This window comes from Falco punctatus (genome assembly GCF_963210335.1).
Source record: "Falco punctatus genome assembly, chromosome: 7".
Taxonomy (NCBI): Eukaryota; Metazoa; Chordata; class Aves; order Falconiformes; family Falconidae; genus Falco; species Falco punctatus.
The window spans coordinates 20,547,970-20,572,488 of NC_137587.1; the positions used below are offsets into that span (position 1 = coordinate 20,547,970).

Sequence of the window (24,519 nt, forward strand, 5' to 3'; positions counted from 1 at the left end):
TTTCTTAGGAGAGTTTAATTCACTTCGGGATCCAGGAGAGCTATGAGCCAAGCTATGAGCCATTATCCACTAACAAAAATCTGCAATAATAGCAAATGGAGCATGTAAGCTGCCTTGCCAAGGAACTTGATGCTTTCTTTTCTCAGAGGTCTCTGTGCTGAAGGTCTCCCCAGATCTCTCCCTGTTAAATATGAACTGTCGTAGCTCCCCGGGGCCCGTGACTGACCCCCTGGCTAATGGCTTTTTGCCAGTCCTGTTTTGTGTGGTTATATTGTTGGCTGACACTGCATTTTTACAGTTCAGTTTTGTTTCTCATAGTCTTAGAAGTGGCCATTTTTATTGTCAATAAATACATCTCTTTGCCCAGGACACAGTATTCTCCTGGCAGCTTGGTGCTCACGGACTGTAGGGAGCTGTAAACAACACTGTTTATACTTTCTGCTGATACCAGAACATTAGCATATAAATAGGGGAGAGATTTAAACAGGCTAAAACAACCTCAGCCTGGACTGTTGGGAAGGGCGGACAAGCTGCTTTTCAATCTCCTTGCCAAGGATGTCAACTTTTCTGTGGGACTATTGCAAGAATGAAGGGCTTAAAGAGATGGGAAGCTTTTATCTGACAAAAGGTCGATGAGCCTTAGAAATGCAGAAATGGACTGAATAACAGTCTGCCTGTTGGGATTTCCTTGTGAGCCCTGTTGGCGTTAGTGTGGGGATGTAGAGAGAGGGAGATTACTTAAAAATCACCACTGAGCTGTTGGATAAGGGCTTCCTTTAAAGGGGGACTTACAGTAAAGTGTTAAAAATACAATAATTGCACCTGGAATGAGCATATTGCTTTAGAAAAAGTTACTTCATTTACCTAAAGAAACTTATCGTGTGACCTTTTGCATTTTTTTAGCTGCACAGTATTTCAGAAACATGGTACAACCAAATACTAAATCAAATAACCTCCCCTATCTTATCTATCTATTGAATTACTAAAATTCCTCTCACCTTTGGCACCAGTGAGAGATAGGCATAAATGCTGCAGTTACTGTCAAATGGCTTGAGTCCTTTTTTCATTCACTTGAGGTTTGATTTTATTTTTTGTAATAGAATATGTAAAGCAGGGTTAACAGAAGCATAGAGGCAAGGTAGAAAAGACGTTCTCACTTAACAGTCCTTTGGAAACCAGAGACTAAGACAAGGAGAAAGAAAAGCCAGAGATGATGTTTCCAAGTGAGAAAGAGGTACTGTGGGATTTTAAAGAAAGCTGTCACATGAAGAGTGGGGGTGAAACTGTGAAACAGAACTTACCTGTGCTTGGGATTTGTTGTGGGCTTTGCAGATGTGCCTCAGCAGAACATAGACCTTTGGAGATACTTCCATTTCAGGGCTGGAGATCCTGGGGTGGAGCAGCCACTTGACCCATTCTCCTTCCTTCTGATAGGAGGGGGAATGTTTGTGGTGTTGATTTTCCTCTTCAGAAGCAGTGAAATTCTGTGCCAAACCAAGAAATTCCCATGATTGTTTTGTACCATCAGTACCACCAGCTTTCTGCTGTCTCTGAAAAAAAAAAAATGGTTTCAAAGTTACATTCCCAAAACTGGAAGAAACGCTATGATGTGCACAGTGTTTACTACACAAAGGACTGTCTTGCATAGCCACCGTATATGTGGCAGTGGGAAGGGTGCATGAAAAAGAGGAGGAGATGGAAACTGAACCAGCTTTTACTCTAGGCCTCTTCCTAGAGCTCTTCATTTGGTCTTCCCAGTGCCTTGACTCATGGGCCAAAACTAAGCTCAAGTCCTGGAATAACCGTCAGTGGTGGTAAAACACAAGTCAAAAGGCATTTTCCAAAACAAACTGCAGTTTGCATGCAAACTTGTGCCTCTGCGGTCCAGAGCTTGTGCAAGCAGGAGGCAAACCTGTTCTTTGTTTGGGATGCAGGCTGCAGCAGGTACGTCACTGCCTTTGTGGGGGCAGGAATGCCTGATGGCACACTGCTGGGGTGGCTCTGTGAGAAAAGGAGACATTTCTGTGCTGGGGGGCAGTGGATGTCCCAGAAGGGGAGAGGAGTTAGGGGTCGAGTGCTGCAGGAGAATCCTGTATTTCAGAAAAGGCCTTGATCACAGAGCCACCATGTTCTCCCACAGGATTAGTTGCCCTTAGATTAACCTCATTAGCAGTAATTATAAAGTCTGACACATTCCCCTGTCATTATCTCCCCTGTATCATGCCATAGGACGTCTTCCTCTTGCTTCTGCCTTTTTATCTGTCATCTGGTAGATTAGAGATCGTTTTTTTCATTGTGTTATCTCTCAAGCTTTTTTCCTCCAATGTAAACTGGTGAGCTTTAGCACAGGATACATTGCAGTGATCAAAGTTTAGTATCTCTCTTTTGTCAGGCAAATATGAAATGAAAAGAACAGCTAGTTGTTGTTCAGATAGTAACCTTAATACCACTGGGGATAAAGCTGTGCTTTGTCTTTGGGTTGGGTTTCCAGTCCCATGGGCTTTTCCCAGTATTTAGTGAGTGTGTGCCTGGCAAAATGCTCTCCATCTTGTGGTATTCCTGGGCCTCTGTTGGGAACAAGATGGATACAGCACCACTGTCCTGGTGGCTTGAGGCAAAGGTTAGTAAAGTACCAAGGGCCCTGTGTTCAAGGCAGGATGGTCAGCCAAAGACTAAGCAGGAGAGAGGAGCTAGGAAGTGCATATACAGTTCTCAAAGTTAGTTTATTTAAAAGATGTGTGTACTCAAAAGGCAGAGGAAAGATTCTGTTCAAACCTGGCAAATATGGAAGCTAAGCTGAGATGCTCTTTGCTAGTGTGGATCTCTAGCATTGGAACAAGAGTGAAAAAAAAACAGGGATCATGGTAGTGGAACTAAGAAAACTGACTGACCATGCAGTCCCCATGCTAGATTTAAACATCTTCTGTATCACAGTGGACATTGTTTCTTCTTGCGCCCAAACACCAAGAAGTGGAGGTAAACCAGAGCAACACTGCAAGCATTAGAAGCCCAGGATGGAGAGATGATGTCTCAAGCTGTGCTATTTTAAATGTTCCCTTCTGCTCCATACACTCAGCTTAGGTTATATGCAACAAGATTTACTGGAGGTTTGCCCTTCCTTAGTCTGGTTGCCATTTGTAACCCAGGCAGGTCCCATTTGGTCTCCCTTAAAAAAAAACCAAAATGTTGATAGGCCCTGTTGTGTATACTCCTCTCACCAGAGGGCAGGCAGTGACGTCAAGTCTCTTAGTGCAGGACTGTCCGGTATCCCATGAAGCGATGCCCCCTGTGTGCTGAAACCCAAAGAACACCACCTGACTCGGCAACAGTATTTGAATAGAAAGGTGGCACTGGGTCAGGGTGACTCTGGCACAACAGGTGGAACACAGATAAGCAGGCTGCCCCAATTGTCCATAAACCAGCATGGGATACCAGTGGAAGGATTTGGCAACAGTCACAGCTGGAGGAACTGGCATTCACACCTACTCTGTGGCAGATAAACTTATCTGCATCTCAGTAAATCTGCTTCCAAAGTGGCTTTAATAGCCTGCATTAATAAGCCAGATGCATTGCAAAAACAATGGGGATTGGAGGCAAGACACTTCAATTCAAAGCAATTGAAGTCAATCTGCAGCACAGCTCAAGAGCAGAAAAGCCGTGATGGACAGAAGGCCTGCAGGAAGTGAAAGGGGAAGAGAGTAGAGCATGAGCTGCTGCCAGTCCTTGGAGGGTTTTCAAGAGGGCTGATGTGAATTCATTGAATCCAAAGTGAATGAGAGAGGCTAACCAATGCAAAGAACTGCATTTGTAATGTCTTCATTTTTCAGTTACCTTTCCTTATTCTCTCTAGAGCGCTGCTATTGCATCTCACAGCAATAAGCAGCTCAGCCAAGGACTGTCATTTGTATTCCAGTCTGACCCAGTATCTTGCAGGGTGCCAAATAGCCACAGTGTAGATGCCTCAACCCTCCCCCCAACTCCAACACACAGAGAAGCATCTATGCAAAGCCTTACAAAGCCTTTCAAATGCCCTGCAAGTGGGACAAAGGTAGGAGGAAATGAGATCTCTTCTCAGATTTCAAGAGTCCATTTAAAAATTATACTGTGTGGGTGAACTGGGGTTCTCACCAGCAGACTTTGGGAAATTAAACTTTTGCTTTTGGGTACTAGCTTGACTTTGATCCAGGAGGCCCATCACAGCTACTATTTGACATTTGATTCGGATACTGTTGGAGGAGAAAGTGTTTGGAGGGTGTTTTGTGGTAGTGACTTTCTGTGAAAGTCTCATGGCCAGGTTGCAGCTAAACGCAAGCCTGTTCAAACAGGTGGTCACATTCCTGATCAGAGAGGGTTTAGGGCAGGATAGGCTATGGAGGATCAGCTCCCACTCCCACCTGGAGCAACTGAGCAGTGTGCTGTCTTGCTGCTCTTGCTCGTGCCTGTGCTGTGGTAAGGGATTTCAGGCTCTCGAGCTATGAGGCCATCACCGTGCATGAACACAAGAAGTGTATTTGCTACAAGAGTGCTGGCCTGGGAAAATGGCGGCTTGGCCAGGCTGAGCTTGGGTGCACCCGCTGTGCCTTCCCTCCCTTGCCACTTGATAAATGCCCCGCTCCTTCCCCCACCCTCCTGCCCATTTTCCACAGCAGAGAGCAGACACAAGGGAACCCTTTCATCTTGGTACATCCCCTTGCTGATTAATGTGATGCAATGTTCCCACAACACCACCACTATGCTGGCCATGTAATTAGGCGAGAGATAATGAATGCTTCAGAGGCTATTCAGGCAGCAGTGCCCGCCTCCCCACCGAACAAGCTCCTTTCTCAGCAGTGAAGCCAAGTGGAAGGAGAGGCAGCAGAAATGCCATTGGTGCCGTGCTTAATTGTGCAGGAATCGGGGGCTCTCCCAGTAGAAAAGAGAGTAAGGGCCGGTGTGGGAGAGATGGGCAAGTGGATCTACTCTGGTATCTTGGGGCCAAACTTTTTGTTGTGTCTTTTCATGTGTTTGACCTTGTGGCAGGAGAAGCCTTAAATGTGCACATCTCTGGCTTTGTATGTGTGCCCTTTTTGTTTCAAATCATTAGGGAAAGCCATCATTTAATAAGCATAAGAGTCTGTCTTCTCAGTAACCCAGAGGCAAAGATGCTGGTGCTACTTAGTGGCCTTTGAAATGTGGGAAACACACTGGGGACACAATAGGCTTATTCTCTTTTAGGGGGCTTTACAGTTAAGCTGCCATTGTCTGGCTAAAGTTAGCAAGAAAGATACTCCCCTTTCTCCCCGACCCCTGTGTAGACTCTGAGAAAACAACCAATTGGTTTAAAATGCACTATCCAAATGTCTTCAGATCACGCGAGAATAAAGCCAGCAAGGAGCTGAAAATCTGTCTGATCAGCTGGAAGCCAATGAATCTACTGTCAAAGGTCTTAGCAGAAATTCAGTCCTCTGCTCAAATTGGTTTCTGCATTTTTTTGTCATTTGTTTGTTGATGCAAAATCTTTTTAAACTTCATACCAGACCATACTATGTACTAAACGTAGGCAGTGCAGCCTGGTGTAAGCAACTGATAAAACTCATCATAAACTGGCTTCAGTAGTTATAAAAATAGAAAGGTAACGGAAGTTTTGCATTTGGTGCAAATAGACAGAAAAGAGCTGTTGGTGATAGCAATGAAGCCGGAGGCTCAGTTTGTGCATGGATTAGGTTAATTTCTGATCGAAAGGCCGCTGGAGGGTGAAGTATATCAGAAAGAGCAACTTAGAAGTTATAAAATAGAACACTTCATATGTACACTCGTATTTAAGCCTGCTTCACTCCAACAAGCTCTAAAGCCATAATGTGCCCTTTTGTAAATAAGTACGTTCCCAGACAGACCCCCTGATTACCCCACTGAACTAAGTGACAGACTCTTTTGTGCATTCTTTCTTGAAAGGCAAATGGATGCAACTTATATTATTCTATTGCCTAAAACCATTTTCTAATCAATTTAATATATCATGTGCACTGCATGTCACTGCTGGACATTTTGACTCCGTATCAGACCGTACACAGAAAATTCTTAAGCTTTCCTCGTATCTACAGTGTAAAAAAAAAAACAAAAACAAAAACAAAACAGATTTCACTGAGAATCTTTCCACGTTGCAAAGCAGTAGTAGAGCTGTGACCAAAAAAAAAAAAAATCTGGCAGGGAGAACAGTTTTTACAAAAGAAAATCAGTTGCACTGACATCCTCACAGAGCTACCCAGTGGTATGCATAGTCATGTGCCTCCGTGTCATACGAACACGCTGCATTTGTTCGTGCTGTACCATTGTGTCCCAAACCAGTTGCATGTAGTCTCACTGTAACCCTCAGATCATGTGTCATCTCTTTCCCCTCCCTCTGTCACATGCACAAACACAGCCTACAGGCTTTATGTGTAAATGGAGAAAGGAAATAAATAACACATGATGTGAGGGTTGTAGTGCTTCTGAAATGGATGGTCAGCATTTTATTGGTGTCAAGGACTCAAAGGTTAAGAGGCAAAAGAATTGATACTGGAACTAGGGAGCCTAGTCGTGACTGCCCAAAACTGAGAAAACTCTGTACTGAAAGGAGATTCAAATGTTTCCCTTCTGTCTATGCTATTTGTTTGCTGCAAGGAATGCTCTAGCATGAACTTCGGTTAGCACTTCACTCAGCAGCATGACATCCTCCAAAGTCAGTGTCAGCATTGATCTGATTTGTAAACTGTATCTATATTGATGAGTGCCGTTCCTATAAACTGACCCTGCTCGGTAAAATACCTGAGGTGAAGGTATTTTATTATCTTACTGACAGCTTGAGGCAGCATCCTGTAGCAGCAAACATGTTCAACCGGGTTTCCAGAAGAATGAGCACGAGCACAACTCATGCGGGATCTAAGAGACCAGCTTGTTTTCATAAAGTAGGATATCTCCTTGTGATCTTTCTCCTCTGCCTAATCTGATAGGAAAGCAAATAGCATCAAACTCCAGCATGCACTGCAGATCTGGGAGTGGATTTTCCAGTACAAAAGCCGTTCAGTTACCAGAAGTTCAGTGACATGACCTTTCTCAGGGTAACCCACAACGAGATTGGCACTTCTAGAATTATGTGATGTTGACAACATCTGGAGTTCAGTTGTCTCTGGTAAAAAAACAGATGCGTTGCTTCTGCTGGTCACAAATTTCTCCCCATGTTCACCATTATAATTTCTGTTCTAAAGTTGGATTCCACCAAGAAATGAACATGAATTCTTGGCAACTGTCCCAAAGAATCTACCATCTGAACTTCAGAATGTTTTGCTCCTTTGCTTGCTCTTGACAGCCTCTGAAACCCATCCAGATCTCTGGCTGGGATGGAATTTCTTTTGCATCTTTTCTATTGGCCCAGGTGATGTGAGGAGCATCCCAGTGAAACCCTGATACTGTAGTAGCAAAGAACAATGTAAGGAAAGAGGCTGTCACAGAATCACAGAATGGTTGAGGTTGGAAGGGACCTCTAGAGTCATCTAGCCCAACCCCCTGCTAAAGCAGGTCCACCTAGAGCAGGTTGTGTTGTCTATGTGTCCATTGCTGCGACTGTAATAAGGGAAGAGTAATGCAGCCACCTACACTCCCAAATTATGCTAAACCTGGACCATGTTTTTGTCTCGTGTGGCTGTTGCAGAATAAATCAAAGGAAAAGTTAGGCAAGGATAATGATGCTAAGTAGCACCAAGATCACAGAGCCTTTGCTGACCAGCTGACTTGTTTTTTCATAACTCATGCAGCAGCTTGTGTAGACTGATAGGCTCATGCAGACAGAATATAGAGTATTAAGAAGTCAATAGGGTAACAGTTCATATTCACTTTTCATTTGCTGTGCAAGCCCTTTACTCTTAGCTGTTCTGGCAGAGCAAAAGGTGTTCACCAACTTTTTCTGGACTGTTTCAGAGTTGAGGAATACCAAGATGGGCACAAGAAATCAAACCAAGAGAAGGGTCATGGCCAAAGTACTGTTCTCCAGCAAACCTCAGCATCTAGGACAGTCTCTGCACAGCTCAGAGCAGGTGTGGGAATATGTGTCATTTGTGCCAGACACACAGTCCCAGAGTGCCGTGGCTATAGGATGACAATTTTGTTGGGAAATGGGAGAGAGAAGGGGGAGCAGCAGGAGGCCGGACACGGTGCTGAGTTCAGTCCTGACTCTGCACACCAGCTCTGGCATCGGTATGGTTCTGGCTTTGTGCTCTCTGCCCTTCCATGCCCAGTGCAGTACTAGCCACATGTGAAACTCCTGCTGACTCACACCCGTGGCCTGGAACGGTCTTGGCTTTGCCTGTGTTGAGTTCTCCATGCAGCACAGTATGGTCGTGTTCTGGTACAAAATCCTCTCTGCTAAGTGTCGCTGCCTGTCACTGTTCTAGGTTTGTATGCATGTCCATTCTCCAGCTGAAAAACACATTTCTGGCCTACCTACTACTAACTTCTTCCCAGTATAAAACTTCCCCACTTTAAAAACAAGTTTGAGTATTCTGGACCAGGAAGAGGGCTGTGGGAAAACAGCACAATGGCTTTAGATAAGCAACCAAGTAACCAGCTCTCAGGGAGGGTACAAAAGGGAGGCGAAAGCAAACCTATAGCTGTCTTCTGTGCCTGCAGCCACACCAGGCAGCTGTTTGGCCAGCGCTGAGAGCTCAGAAATAAGGGAGCACTGTGGAGTTTAAAAGGTTTTCAGGAAAGGCAGGCTGGTGAGAGAAGGAGAGAAAGAGGAGGAGCAGTCCTCTTGTGCACACTTTCCAGAGCCTCCAGAGATCAGTAAGCCCCAGGGAACTACAGGCCTATGCATAGGATGCTTTTTTTGTTTTGTTTGGGATCTAAATAGATAATGATTTACCCTAAAATTGATGTATGGTGACAGGATATAACTTGTCATAGCAAACAGAACTGCAAAGAATGAATGAAATTCAACCCTCAAATTCAGCCTAAAATTGAGCCTGATAGCATGGGAATCACAGTCATATTCAGAGACAAGCAGTTGTTTGCTGTGAGTCATTAAAATACTTGAGATCTGAGAACGTACAAAAATAGCTCAGGCATGCACCTATATGTGTCACACTTACCCACGTCTTACTGGTCCCTGTTAGCCAGCCTTTCTCCAGTTTAATTTCATCTCATTACCCAAAGATACACCCCTTGTGCATTTATTTTGTTAATGAAATGCTGGCTCTATTGGAATATCAACTCTGTAGGGGTTGCCAGGACATATAAAGAACAGCTATAAACTGTGTTCATTATTATTGCAGTGTAATGCGAGGTCTAGTGCTGCTTCCAGAAAGCAGGAGAGGGAGAACAGAACTTAACATGTCCCTGACCTGTCCAGAGGGACAAAACAGAGAGCTTTTATTTTATTTGTTTCCTCAGTGACTCAGTCTGTAGTAACTGGGTTAAAGTCCACTTAGAAACGAATAGAACAAAAGGCCTCCTGTTAGTGCTGGACATTTTCCCTCTTCAGATATCACCAGAAGGATTAAAAAAAAAAAATAGAAAAAAGAAAAAAAAAAGCCCTTCAGCAGAATGCAGGAAACCACAAGCTTATGGGAATGTAGCAGCACTTTGGAAAGGAAAACACTGCCTCAGATTTTCATCTGCAGGGCTTGTGCTTTTTTTTGCCCCATTTTTTCCTTACCTTCTTTTCATCTCCTTACAGCTAGAAGCGTTTGCCAGGTCAACACAGAGCCTGGAGAAAAGGCTGGTGGGGAGAGCGGTTAGGTTGCAGGAGGTCATTGCCAGATCCCAGACTGAAAGAAAAAAATTGGCTTGTGCAGATCGCTGTAGTCTGCAAGGGGGCTCTAGCACAGAGGGAGTGAGCTTCGGTGCACATGGAGCTTGCAACTGAAAGTCCCATAGTTGCTTGCCAGATTGAGGGTCTTACTGAGGTCAGAACCCTGGATCCTATAGGGCATGCTAAGGGGGGAGGAAACGGCATTTTCATAATTTTTATTTGGTATGTCTGGTCTTTTTTTTCTTTTTATGCAGCTTAGTGACATCTAAGTAACAAATTACATAATGTTCTCTCAGATGCAAAAAATATCCAAAATGCTTCCTGCCTTCCATGTTAAGTATTGTCATGGCATGCCTGTGTTTTCATTATAAAGCAAATATTTTCCAGTAAGCATTCACTGAATTTCCTTAATTATCACTTCAACTTTTTCCTAAGGAATGTGAACTGACAGTAACAGAAAAAGTACATTGAAATTGTATTTTACATATAAGAATGAGCAACTTACTGAATTTTCCAAAACTTCCCTTTCCCCTCTCTCAAAAAAAAAGAGGGAAAAAAAAGAAAAAGAAAAAAAGAGGCAACTGCAAACCTGAGGAAAATTGCAGCTGTCTAAAATGAAATGGAAAAGCAGAGTTAAATGTTACTTCTTATCTATAGCTTTAGCTATTGTGATCCTGGTTTGTACAAAAGGATGTTACTTTTTGTTAGGTGATCTTTATGTTGACCTAGATCAGGGGAAACAGCTGAGTGAATGGTGTAATGAGCAATGTGTTGGGTGTAAGTGAGGAATGGGAGAGCCAGAGCTAGACCACATAAACCAACTGTTAGTTTAATTTAGACTGCTGCAGAACCATAATCTCAAGTGGTAAGCTTTTGAGTGACTTGACCAAGACCGCTTAGCACACAAGCGGTTCCTTTATTTAGTTAGATGACTGATTCCATACTGAGTTATAGAAGTTTGTCTTTTGTCTGTTCAGAATAGGTAAACAGAGTCGACCTTGCCATTCCTATTTCACTGAGAACTGATGACACCATGCAAAAGAATTGGTCTTTAAAACAGATTTCCATCCTTAATACTAAGTGAATCAGTTGCTTGTAGTAGCTAGTACCCTGATATATACAGTGTCTCCTCTCTGGGTCGTTGGGGCTGGTTTCCATTTCAGATAGTGATGAGAATCAAAAAAATGGCTGGGTTTCGCTCATGTGAGGTGAGTTATTCCAGATCCTAGTGGACAGATTTTCTTCTGTAAAACCTCTAAGTTTGGCTTCTTTATCAGCATTTTCATTAAAATAATAAAATTCAAATACTCTTACCTTCTTATACAAAGCCTTTTGCCTTAACCTTCTTTAGGCTGAAGAATTTGTGTTCTCCCAGCCTCCCTTCCTATGTCACCTGCTCCAGCCCCTAACCATTTTAGGGTCCTTCCACTGGACTTCACTTCAGGTTGCCATTGTCTTTCTTGCACTGTATGCCTTAAGACTGGACACAATATTCCAGTATTTGTTAACTAACACATGGTTAAAAGCTATTTTGTCCTTAGTGTGATCACAGCTAGTCACAGTTAAAAGCATGTTTTAAAACCCTGTCCAGAGCTAGAAAATGAATCCTGACTAGCCAGGATGTTTTAAAACCCACTTGGGACTACTTACACGGAAAAATTCCAATATCTTACAACATGTGCTAACCAACACACTGTTTGGCACTCATAGTAGGTAAGAATGGTAAGTCTTCCTACCTGGATAGTTTTAAGTCTGGATCTTCGAAGTTTTCTGTTTTCAGACATAATTTTAAATGTAACAGTTATATTTAGCATCATCCCAGTAAACAGATGTTCTAACAGAAAACCATCTTCTAGCATAAATGTGCCGATTTGGAGCATGTTTGGTAGCTAGTGCAGTTTCTTACATGATGCACTTTGATCTCATCCTTATGCATCAGCTGTCCAGATGGAAATGGAAACATGCCGCTGGTTCATAAGGGAGAAGGCTTGCACAGCGCTGGCTAACAGGGGTAACTGGATTATGTCAGCCTCTGCTGTGTCACTGTAAAAGCATTGCATTGCCACACACAGAACGGCACATTTTTTGCTTTTTAACATCCAGACCATCCTTGATAACCAGCACTGCTGATACCAGTGTTCACAGGGGACAGCAAATGTAGAACATTCCCTGAAATTTGCTTCACGTTCAGAGCTTCTAACTCCACCTTCCTGAGCCTCGAGAGAGAAGCGTTCTTCCTCTGCTCCATCTGATACGGCGCTCTGGAAAACTTCAGCTGGGCCCACGCCCTCCTCGGCCCGTGAACTTTGTAATTTTTCAGCTGCCAGAATCACTAACTGCCCAGTTTTATGTAACACCAAATATCTGCAGCAGAGCTGGAGAATACACACATGGAGGAAGTTTTGTGGCTTTTAAGCTATGCCCAGAAGTTTGCTTTTTTTTTTTTTCTTGCTGGGAGGGGGAAGAGGAGGAATCTAGTGGGGCTACACACAGAATTTTTCAAAATAAAACGGAAATTCTGTCTGCTGCGAGGATACGTGTAGGTTTACGTTTGAAATCCACCTCTTTTTGGAAGAGGCCCAAAACAAATTTGAGGGGTGTAGGGGTGTGCTGTTATATTTGATAAGAGTAAATACATCAATAATAATTTTTAGAAGTTTTCAGTTCTTCACGTTTGTTGCCTGTTGCTGTAAGGAGCCAGGTCTAATTTGTAGCAACTACTGCCGATGTCTCTGTAGCCAAAAGGGACCAGTGGTTTTCCCCAACCCCAGCTAACAGCTTCCCAGATGAATATGCTGTGCCTGGGCTTCTGCAGCCAAGCAAAGCAAATGGACATGCAGTTTTTGTGGCACTTGAAGTTTTATATTCCAGTACCACAGAAAAAATGGCAAACACTCAGAGAAGTCAGGCAGGACAGGGAGGCTGGCCTTTCAGGTGCCCGTAACCCCCTTTTCCCTCATTCCCTTTCAAATTGTTTGCAAAGCCCAAGTCATTTTTTCTGTTTGCCTTTTCAAAATAAATATGTTGTGGTGCTTTGTGTGTGTATGTGAAAGAGCAAACTGGAAGAATGAGGCTTAAGCACTGTAATAACAAAACAGCAAACAGCCTATCAAGCCAGGGACAAGCCTGCAATAAACTAGCATATCCAGACCTGTAATCACAAGTGACCTAGCAATAACAAATCAGTGCATGCCTATGGGTGTGGGAGAGAGATGAGCAGAAGTGAGATACATTCCCAGAAGAGCAGAGAAAGAGAACAGAAAAAATTGAGGTGTGGAGGAGATGAACAGGAGGAGCACGCACTTTAAGTGTGTTGTTTGTGCATGTACATCCTAAGCAGTTGAAGTTAAACTTTCTTCCTGTTTCCTACAACATGTGAAATGTTACGCTTCTGCCAAATGTTGAAGCAGGAGCAAAAATCAGCATCAGTTCCTCCTGAAAAAAAAAAAAAACCAACAAAAAAAAAAACCCTGAATGAAAACAGCAAACTGTTAACAGAGAATCCATGTCAGAGTTGTTCTGTGCAGGCCAGTTGTGCCAGTGGTCCGTAGCCAGAGGAGCCAGAGGTGGGAGCCACCGCAGTCATAGGGGGATGAAACTAAATAGCAAAATGGAAGCTTACAGAAGCAAGCTGTCAGTAAGGTCAGTTTTAAAAGGATGTAGTTAAAGATAAATATCAAAGTGTGCATAGTAGAGCTATGCTGAAGAATTGCAGTCTTTCTAGTGACAGAATTGGAGTCCTTACTCAAGTCAGATTGTAGATGTGGAGGTATGATGCCCTTGCCGTGTAACTGAAAGGTGTCAGTCTTCTCCCAGGTTGCAAGGCTACCTTCTCAGATGTGAATAAATCTGAGCTTTTGGTTAGGACAGCTGTGTCTCTCCCAGGGACAAGGATTGACTGAAACAGCAAGAGAAGAGTGCATGTGCTTACAAATGCAGTGATTCATGACCATGTATATCCTATCCTTCGTCCGTGGGAGAGAGAAATGTATCAGTGCAAACAGAATTACTACTTCACGGTCCTTAGTGAGACTTTTTTTCTGCAGCCCCTTTGGGACCTTGTTGATGCACAGCCTGTGTGCTGCAGGCTGAATTGGTTCCTGAGTGCACTTAGTATTTAAAGACATTAATAATTTAGGGCTGTCTGCCACAGCTTCATTTGGTGTGATTGGAGCTTCTGACCTCTCCAGGCTCTAAATCCCAAAAAGCAAGGGACTGGGGCACCGGCACAGAGAGTGCCCAGCTGTGGAACACCCTACACATCAGTGTATGACCCTGGACTCCAGGGAGAGATTTCCAAAGGGACTGAGATTAATGCTTGGCAAGGAAAGGAGTTATTTTACCCAAGTCCCACTTTTTTATCAGATGTCTTCACTGTGTTGATAGTGTAGAGCCAGAGAGGTTAGGAGTCTGAACAATGTTGTTACTGCACCACTCCTACTCGCTTACTGTGTCTTCTCCTGGCTTTAAGGGGCTTGATGAGTTCTTGGGTCTCTGGCATGTAACCAGAGCCCCTCACTCGGTGCTGTTTGGTGCGCCCTTAGCCAGTGCCAGGCTCAGAGGATGATAGACCGAACTCAGGAGGCTCTTAAGAGATAACAACGATGCTGGCGTTTACAGCCAAGGTCAGGAGTAAGAGAGCAGCCCACCTTTGAGAGGGTCATAAATGGTTGTCAAGTTCAGACTGGAGAAAGCAGCAAATGGATGTGTCCGGTTTTTTCTTTTCTTCCAGGGCTGACTTGGGAGGCTGAGTGACTGAAGTCTGACCATACACTGAACTTTGCACATTCCAGCCAGGGCACTGATCAAAGCAGGCCAGAGACATTGGTTCTGAGGAAATGGGAGGTGGTGCCCTGTGTGTGTTGTCACGTTAAAAGGCTTTTTTCTCTCAAATCAAATTTGGGCAGTGCATTGGCATTAGGCTCCTTCCCACTCCACCTTGCCCAGGCCATCTGGCTTAAGGTTCTAGAGCTTGGCAGATACAATCTGGGCTGGGTACATATCAGCAGTGTTCTCCCTCTCTTGAAATTCTCTGTTTTACTTGAACTGCTGTTGAAAGAGTGGAGTTATTTGTGCAGAGGATGAGGAGAACAGAAAAGGAAGAGGAGGTTGAGAAGTGCTCAAGAAGTCCAGCATTACTCCATGAGGGTTGGCTGGAATGACAGAAATGACAAGGGTGGCAGGTGTGGCTCGTGGTGCTGCCAAGGGGCAGAGGGTCAGAGCCCTTGACTCTCCCTGAAATTGCAAAGGAGAGATGAGCCCAGGATCCCACTTACCGTCCAGTATAGGGTGGCTGTGTGAGGGTGGGAGAGGTGGGTCCTGGTGAGGCACATCATTACCCTATACTTTTGAGGCTGAAGTTGCCCCATGTCCCCTGTGGCGGGGGAGAGGTGCCTACAGTGATTGCTCCCAGCATAGCAGAGGGCACTCTCTGCACCACCGCAGCCTGCACCCAAAGGCTTTCACTAACTGCCAAGCGGATGGAGCCAAAATGGTCTTTGTTTATGGTGCCAGGCCCAGGCTCAGAGGATGTGCATATATTTTTCTAAGCTACACAAATTGACAGGGCAAATAGTCCCAGCATGGGAGGAAAAGGTAAAATACTGTGACCTCATTTCAACAAAAATCTCATCCATCATGCAGAGAAGTAATTAAAAAGTATGGCAATTAAATAGCTGCCAGCAAATATCTTCAAATCCTAAGTCACTTGTGCCCAAAATAAGGAATGCCTGTGCACATTCTGAGGAAAAGATGGTGCTTCGTGTTTTCCTCTTTTGGCTCGTGCAGTCTCCAAGTCCTATGCAGCCAACTAGCTTCTTTGGGCTTCCTCATCAGAGGTAAAGGGTTAATTTCAGGAAAAAGGACACGTTCTCTCTCTCTGGGTGACAAAAATTATAGGGGAAAAGTCACAGTGTGCTTGGCAGTATTGGGAATGAAGTTGTGTCCCAACTTTGCACCCTGGAAATTAGCACTTTCATAACCAGGACTTGTAGTACCTTAAGTGGAGAGAAGATATCCCAGAACTGCACATAGCATGTTCTTAGGAGATTTAGCAGCTGCCCTCAGGAAGGTGTTGGGTAAATTTTGGTTTTTATTCCCTTCTCCTTATTTTTATTTGGTTTCTGTTTCTTTTTCTGCTAAAGATGAAACAACAGATTCAGAGCTCTTTACATCTTGAGACAGTCAGGCATGTATTCAGATTTTTAATTGGATTCATGTAGCATAATAATTAGTTAAGTCAAAACATACACAAAACCAAACATCCCTGTGTTCTGATAAAGTTTGTTTCCAGATCCAAACATCATACCTAAATTAAATTCTTGTTTCCCTGCTACTATCCAGAAAACCATGGTGAGATAAGTGAGATCAGATGGCGAAAAAAGGAGGCTCAAATTTAAGGGAGGAAAGTTCTCAATGTAACAGTGTATCTTTGGCTGCCTTGTCGAAGAAGGAAAGAGAGGAGTATTTCTGCCTACTCCCATTTTACAGCTGGCTAGGTACACTGACTTTTTTTTGATTCTTCTGAATGAGTTGATTTTTGCTGGAAGCAGAGTACTGGCATGATGTGGTACAAGAAGCCTATGTTTCCATCTGCCTGGCCTCTTCTACTGGATGGATCAAACATAGCTTTCAGGTAAAAAGCTACCTGCCTTCTCTGTCTTCTGCTCAATTACTAGCAGTGGTGGGCTAGTGTAGGAGCTGTTAGAAAGACCATGACCAAAGTCTTATGCGGTTGTGGAAAGCAGACTGTATGACAGGGTATATGGCAAGGCCAAACAGTGGCCTGATGGAAGGAGTGGATGGTAAGGGAGAGGGAGGATGAATCTGCTGTGTGCTTGGCCTGTGCAAACTCATGTAATCACAGCCAGGAAGTTCAATTACAGAGTTATTTATGTTTCACTGAAAAGGAAAGAGAAAATCTGGTGGCAGAGAGGGGAGAGTACCACACATCGTACTGGAGTTGGAAAGGAATATGTTAAGTGATTCCCGCCTGAGGCCTTGGTATGCGTATGGGGTGCTACAAACTGCTCTGCTCCCTCAGCTCCCCTAGTGCCTTCTCAGGGTCTCAGCAAGCCTGAAGGAGTGCTGGGAGTGCACCTTCAGCCTGAGGGGACATAGGTGGTGGTCTTTATCCCCATTACAGGAACAGCAAGACCAAGACCTGGAGTCACATGGTGGGTCTGGTTGTCTCTTGTGACTGTTGTACAGGGGTGCGATTCCCATTAACTGCAGACGATCTGCTCTGACTTTTGACTATGTGTGAAAGAGGAATTAAGCTGAGTAAGCCCATGGCAGAGCAGAACACACAGGTGATGACTTCTGGTGGCTTGGTGCAATTTTATGTTGTAGCTTTGCATTGTTTCTTTCATCTGTATTGTAAAAGGTACACGCATGGGTTGCAGTGAGCAAAACCTTGACAGTGTTTTCGCTTCCCTTGCACTGCTTCAGCCGGCATCTCCTCTCTCTGTATCTGGGCACCGCTTCTCCTTGCACAAGAAACCACAAGCGTGTTGAGACTGCACTGTCACAAACAGAACAACACACAGTCGCATCAGCGAGTATGAAGCACAGAGCCCTCTCCTCCCCCTGCTCCTGCTCCCAGGACAGATGCCGTCAGCTGTCCATTATGCCATGTTACTATGAGCCCCATCCCTGGCTCTCCCAAAGTGCATCTTAAGTTTCGGGCAGGAGGGCTTGGAGGACCCAGAAACAGACCTTCTGCCTGCTCCAGTAGCTCTGCACCATGCCTGCCTGGCGCTGACCTTCCCTGCCCTTCGGCCTCTGCCCTTTCCTCCTGACCTTGTGGGATTATTCCGGCTGTGTCTGCTCCAGGAGAAAGCCCCTCGGCTGCTGCTTTAGTGTCGAGGGTGACCTTGAGAGGAAAGAAGAAAATACCCTTCAGATAACTTGCTTTTGTGGAGGGCAGTAATCAATACCTCTGGGCACCCTGAAGTGGAAACCCACGTTAACCCTCCATGCGCTGGCCTCCCCCAAGCCGCCGTCTTCCCCCACAGCACGCTGAGCTGTGTCCAGACAGGGGGGCCCTTCTCTGTCCTTAAGATACCAAACCATGCCCATCCTGCCCCGTTTTCTAGTTTTGGCTTGAAGAACAAGGCTGGTGGTGGGATTTTTGTTGGAGTTTATCCTTGCCCTGTCGTCGCCTGCTGGAAAGGTTGGCTGCCAGTAATGGGAAGAGCCGCTTCCTTGGTTACGGCACCACAGGCCACAGGTGCTGGAAGGGGGAAGGAGGAGTGGATTTTTTGTTTATTTGTTTGCTTTTCCCTGAACTGTGAAGCTCTGGGCAGTGCTGAAGGCAGGATCCCAGACCTGACAGGCAGGATCTGGTTCTGCACATTCTCCCTGCCCTCTCCTGGAGGAGTGGGGCTGGTGGCCCTGGCAGCCTTTTCAGACCCTGCCAGCGGGGGAGTGAGAACTAGGCCCACAGATTGCATCAGGGCTTTTCTTCTGGTCATGCTGGTTGGTTATAATGAGAAAATACTCCAAATTCCTAGTGAAAAATCCATTCTTCCTTTCATTATTACTGGGCCAGACAAGCCAAGCTAGCACAGGAGCACTGAATGGTGGCTGGGTCGCAATGCACACAGCATGCCAGGCTGGGAGGCAGGAACCCTGAATCCTCATCCTAGCTTCCCTCTGCGGTGTTTTGTATAAACCTCAAAAACTCCGTTAACTTGGGGTACATTCTGTCTGAATCTATCTGGGCATGAAACAGGATCAGTGATACAATCCCAAAATATTTTTAAAAGCTCAGTTAGCTAATGTGAGTAAAAAAGATCTTGCAGTGAAAGACACTGAAATGCAAAGTGGTGGGGCTGTCTCAGACTTGATTTCTGAGCAAAGCTGCTTTCAGATGCAGCACGAGGTACCTTAAAAATGTGCATCCATTTTTTGATTTCTGTTCCTCATCTTTCACAGAAATTTAACATATGTTCCCAACAGTAGGTTGGATCCAAAATAGATGAAGACTTCCAATTCAAGGTGCCTTGCCTCATCACTGAGGCATTAGCAGCAAGGTGTGACTGGAGATAGTCAGCAGTGCAAGTTGTTGTGGAGAATGTACTGGTTAAATCTCGTTGGTGGACTGTGAAATGCAAATGAATTAAAATTTAGAAAATATTTTATGATTTTTCAGCTGCAAACCTGAGTATATGTTCAGTTGTTAACAGGTTAGTGATTGAGGCATGAAGACACCCTGTCAAGTCCTCACAGTCTGTGAACTGGGAAGATTTATCTTGGTTTATGTCTGAGTTGATTTCTCTTTGCTACTTTCTTGGGGCTTTTTTTCTGTATTTGTTTTTGTTGGGGTTTTTTTTTGTGATTTGGATCATTGCTTTAACTCCTGGGAACTCTGAGAAGCATGTTTTCTTCTTTCTTGGGAGATGGACACTAAATTTATTAGAGAATTTATTTGATCAATATGAAATGAACAGGGAAGTTAAAGTGCTCATTTTCACTATAGGTGCACTCCATCTGTGGGGGGTTACTTAAGAGCAGAATGAAGAATAGGAGAAGTTTGAGGATCCAAGATTTGTGTATATCCTACATTGTCAATCTGTCCTATTATATGGAGATAACCTTCAATTCCTTCCCTGTGTTTCCCATTTCGTCTTTTGTGTTTCAAATCACAATTTTCCCATGCTTTTCTTTAGCCTTCTTTAAATATTTTAAAAATATTAATTATCCTCATAGTAGTCCTTCTAGGTAAGTAAATGCCTTTTAACAATAAACTCTTTTACTGGTAGGAAAACTGAGGTCCAGAGTATTAAATAATATAATTGCTTAATGAATTCAAAAATATTTCAAAACTTTTAAGTACCATTCCTTGTCAGCCTATATTTTATACTTTAATATCAGAGAAACATCTGTGACTATTCTTTAAATGAGGAACGTTAACTGTGTGACGGTGGGCAAGGAGCAGATAGTGAGCATAATCATTTTGGAGGAAATCCTTGGGAATTCCAAGTACCCATTGTATCTCCAGATGGCTTGAAGCCCATGTTTTGTATTGCAGTATTTCCATTGGTTTTTGAAATAGTTTTGAGACATTTCCAGATGTCTTGATTGGAAAAGGTGCTGCCAAAGATTGAAGCCCAGATTACCACTATAAAGGTGTAAGAATTTCATGGGAAAAAGCCCTTCTTTCTCTTGGTGCTTATGTAGCCCCTATCAGCATAGTATCTGAGCATTTCTTATGTATTTAAAAATAGAAATAACAATGACAAACCCTCTGTCTCTCTCTTCCTTCCCAGCCTTTAAGGGAAACAGCTTGATTTGTTCAAAGGACTTTTTCCTTGTGGGCTCTAAATATTTAGCTGTGGTTTTGTGCAGTTTATCTACTGTTCCATTACTCCACTGAGAGGGGGGAAAAAAGATGTTATTTATTTCCATTATTTCATAGAACTCCAAAAGCCACAGTATTACATTCCCTCTACTGATTCCCATGTAGAGCTTAACCAACACCATTCCCAGAGCTGTGCATTTGTTACTTTATTTATGTACAACCAGGGATGTTTTGGCAGGATTCGGTGATGTGTAAGCCAGTGTGATGTTAAAGGACAGCTGCTATGTATGTTAATTGCAGCCATTCCCAGGATGGGTATGAAGATTTAGTATTTGCTTGTAGAATGTGTTTGAGAAATCATTATGGTTTTTTATTAATACCCTGTAAACCTGATAAAGTAACATTGTGTTAAACGAGGGTCATTTTTCTGTTTTGTCTATCTTTCTGGCCTCAGTATAAAGCACACTGATTGTTTTAATGATCAGCTTGATTTCTCATTGAAATTTCTGCTTTCTGCTTTGAGATAGCAGTGTGTGTACAGGTCCATGTTTTCCACATTAATTATTGTTTTAAAAGCACTGTACAGGATTGCAAAGGAGTTTCCTGAAGACACTAGAATTTATGTCCACTCTTAGCCCATATCCTACAGGAGTTCTGAAGATTCATCCCTTTCATGTGTCAAATTTCTTCTATTTCTCTCCCTGAAAAGATCTGGAGGCCTTAAACTGAACCAGGTAATCTTCACAGTTGCTTGTGCTGAGGGAGGTGGCTTGTTATTTAGTAAGCAAGACGCTGCATAGAAAGTGAACTCACACCTCTTTGAATCCTCCCAAATGCAGTGACTACCACAAGTAAAGCCTGAGGCCACAAAGATGCACATCACACTGTGATCCCAGTCCTCAGAGTTGGGTGCTTATGTCTGTGGCCTTTGACATCAGAATGTGGACACGTTCCTTAAGAGTCACCATCTAGATCAGCTTTTTTTTGGCTGTCAAAGTTGTTTGCATATCCTGCATCAGGGAGGCATGCAGACCTTGATGCTCTGTGCCACTATAACATTAGTCTATTCTTTGATACAGTATGATAATTGCTAGTTTGTCTAAAATTTTGCCTCTTCTGCCAGCATCACTTCTATTTTTCTGTGTTTGACTAAGCAGCAGCATTTTTCTTTGGCTTTTATTCGAGCTGAGGAATTCAGATGGCTGGGTAACAGTGCTATCAGTTTGTAAAGTGAAGGCAATATATAGTTAGGTGTCATAAATGCTCTCCTGGCATCCAAGGGTGCTGTCTTACACATTTATACATGTCTGATGGTATGGGGAAGATAACTGAGCCATGTGGGCCTCTGTGGTTGCAGAAGTGTCTCTGTGACAGTTACAGAAGTGACCCTTTAGGAGGAGAAGGAATGTGAGACAAGTTACATTCACACAAGAGCAATGTTAAACTGAGGCAGCAGCATTTTGTGTACATTAGAGCTAAAGACTGCTGAGAAATACTATCATCTGAGTACTTCCTGCCCCTTTCCTCTTAGTACAAAATAAATTTACATAATAGAAAATATTTCTCTTTCAGAAATGTCACATTATTGTCAAGTTACACAATCTTAACAGTAGGAAAAAGTAATTAAGAATAATACACAGTTCCAGAAACAGGATACAGATACTTGCCTGAATGTCATCTGCAGTATGCTTTATGAAACATCTGACTTTTCCATAAGAACCTCTGTGATGCTTCCAGTTCCTTTATACCATTAGAAATGTAACATTTTCTTCTGTTGGCTAAAGAGGGGTCTCACAGCTAATAATAGTTTTAAAGAACATCAGTGTTTAAGTGGAATCTTCAAAAAGTGCTTTCCTTTTGTAAATTAGTTCTGCTAATATGCCAAATTTTCTGTCATTCTTTACTGAAAATACCATTAGTTTGGAAACAAGATATCTGCCGCTTCTTGTCTGTGTCTTTTGGTTAACCTGCTTGTGATCTAATCATGCAATTTCTGGTTTGGGAAATTATTCTCCTTCTTCTTTACAAATTCAAGCACATACAAATATTCTAGCAAGAGTCTGCCTGCTTATGTGTACAAAAATGCAGAACCACTCCCATCTTTCTCTTAAGTCCTTTATGTACACACATCTGTTTTGGGACCTATTTTGAAATCACTCTCACTATGGTTAAGAACCTCTGAGTGACTTATGGAAGCTTAGGTCAGTGTCTTGGTTTGCCTTTATTCTGGCCCACTCCTCACTCATCTTGCACTAGCCTTCTTTGCCCATGTGTACTCTTTTCCACTGTTGCAATAACCTTCCCCTTCCTTTACATTCCTTTCTTTCTGTCCATCTGATTCTAAGTGCCAGCCCCAAACATTTCCTGTCTACCTACGAGGCAAACCCTGCTTTGTTAAGTACTTGAGTATGGGAGCAGGAACCTCATGAATTATAATAATGCCTCTGACACCCAAATGTTGGGCAAGATGCTTTAACTTTCATCTCCTGATTGTTTCCCTGGGTGGCTAAGCAGGAAAATAATTCCTAATTAAATGCTTTGCGGAGGTTCTGTGGGCTTAATTAGATGTTGGTCTATGAGCTACCAACATGAAAAGTACAGGCAACAGTACGGGTACTGAGGAGTTTAACCACGAACATCTCTGTCAGTGTCTCGCTTATTCTTTTAACTTGGTTAACAGAAGTTAATCTTTTAACTTTATAACTTAACAGTTTTGCACTTAGAGTTTATGAAAAGCACCACAGCAGATCTTCTGAAAATGTAGTTGTGTATTATTATAGTTATGGCTAAGACATTTACTTTGTGCGTTAGCAGAACAGGAAAGTAAGAATACTTTGCCCTTCTCAACTACTTGGCACTAAAGCACCCAAATGCCTGCAATTTAGGCCTTAGTGCTGTACTCCATCTATATGCTTCACATCCTCTGAATGAGAGGTTCTTCTTCCTGAATGCATAGAACATTGCATGGTTACAAACAACATGCTTTAGCCATAGATCTCAAAAGAACTTCACCAAGATGGGCACGTATGGTTATCCTCATTTTTACAGTAGAAATCATGTAATAAAGTACATGGTAGAATGTGGCATTAGCCAGCCAGGGGTTCCTGGCTCCCTTCTCCCTGGTCTAACAAGTGGGAGCTGTAATAGCAGTCTCTGCATCCATCATTTTACCATATGGAGAGAGAATGATAATGGTCCTTTAAACAAGGACTCTACTGACTGCTTCAATCAAGGGAGATGCAGAAAACTATAGCATCAGTAAGGAGAGAATTAAATTTCTAATTCTTTCATGCTTAGTTACTTCTGCTGTTTCTAGCAACATAGATAAGAGTACTTTTAACATACACATCAGTTGCCCACAGCACATGCTCAGCCTTCCATGACTGCAGTTGCATGCAAGTACAAGACCAGAAGTGAAACCACTGTGAGTCTCTTTAAGATTTATAGATGGGGGAGGGCTGAAAGGGTTAAGAACCCCACCACCCCACCACCCCCACCCCTGCATATACCTGGTATATAAAACTGTCATGTAATCAAATGAGAGGAATGCACTCCACTGTGTACATTAGCAAACACTCTGTGCAAGCTGGCTGGCAGAGGCTCAGGGTTTTCAGTGCTGCCTTGCACTACAAAGCCCTTCTTTGTTCTCTCAGCTCCGTTTTAAATATCTGATGACTATTCCACACCATGTCAGTGCCAAATCCCTCAGTGCCAAATCCCCAGCTTCACTGCAAACTCTTTACAACAGCACATTGTGGGCAGATTGGATGGGGATGGGCTGGTAGAGTGTGGGTATCTCCCCTTTCTTTGCTTCTCAGGCAGGTCCTCTGCCATCTCCCTGTAATTTCTGTAGCCCCTTGTGCAGCCACCTGGATAGTGTTCAAAGCCAGAAGGAGTAACTTGGGAGTGTAGAAATTGAACTTGGACCCTGACATGGCAACAGCACCCCGCAAGTGTGTACAGGATGGGTGTAGTCGAGGTTCAGCCAAGGAAGGGCAAATGAATCAAAGAGTGTTCTTGCAACAAATATTTTTGTTGAAACTTGTTGTGCCTATACCGTTGTTGGCTGGATCTTGCCTGAGCTTGCTAGCCAACTGAGATTGGGCTTTGAAAAAAATTAGATGAAAGATTTCCTATGAACATGCACACAGAAAGGCAGGAAGTGATGCTGATGACTCAGGAGATGGCGATGTTCCTTCTTGATTTGGAATTAAAGTACTTCCCTGTAAGAATATTAACACAGCAGCACACATCCCAGCCTCTGTTAGATGAGATGTTAAGCGAGAGTCTCAACTCCTCGTACTTGTTAAAGATGCTTTTTCATATGAATTCTACTTATATTTTAGTTAGAAGGTGATGTTCCAGCTTTTTGTGCAAGGCACTTAATGTGGTGTTGCCTTAACTGCTACATTGATGCTCATTCTGCACAAGGGATGTTTTTTCATTCTAGGAA

The 24,519-nt window shown here is 43.4% G+C and overlaps 1 protein-coding gene and 1 long non-coding RNA gene across 11 annotated transcripts in view; one reads left to right on the top strand and one right to left on the bottom strand.

Annotated features, from left to right (window-relative positions):
• Positions 1–24,519, top strand: part of RAD51B (RAD51 paralog B) — a 431,140-nt gene that overhangs the window by 327,612 nt on the left and 79,009 nt on the right. For 3 of the 10 annotated variants that reach the window (XM_080396523.1, XM_080396529.1, XM_080396530.1), the window contains one exon: positions 17,213–24,470. The exons of the other annotated variants lie outside the window; for them this stretch is intronic. In XM_080396523.1, coding sequence (XP_080252649.1) covers positions 17,213–17,328 — 116 coding nt within the window. In that variant the 3' untranslated portion in view covers positions 17,329–24,470. Of the gene's footprint in view, positions 1–17,212; positions 24,471–24,519 lie in introns of those variants that run through there. 10 annotated transcript variants of the gene reach the window in all.
• Positions 1–24,519, bottom strand: part of LOC308067544 — a 166,607-nt gene that overhangs the window by 92,071 nt on the left and 50,017 nt on the right. The gene's annotated exons all lie outside the window — the stretch shown is intronic.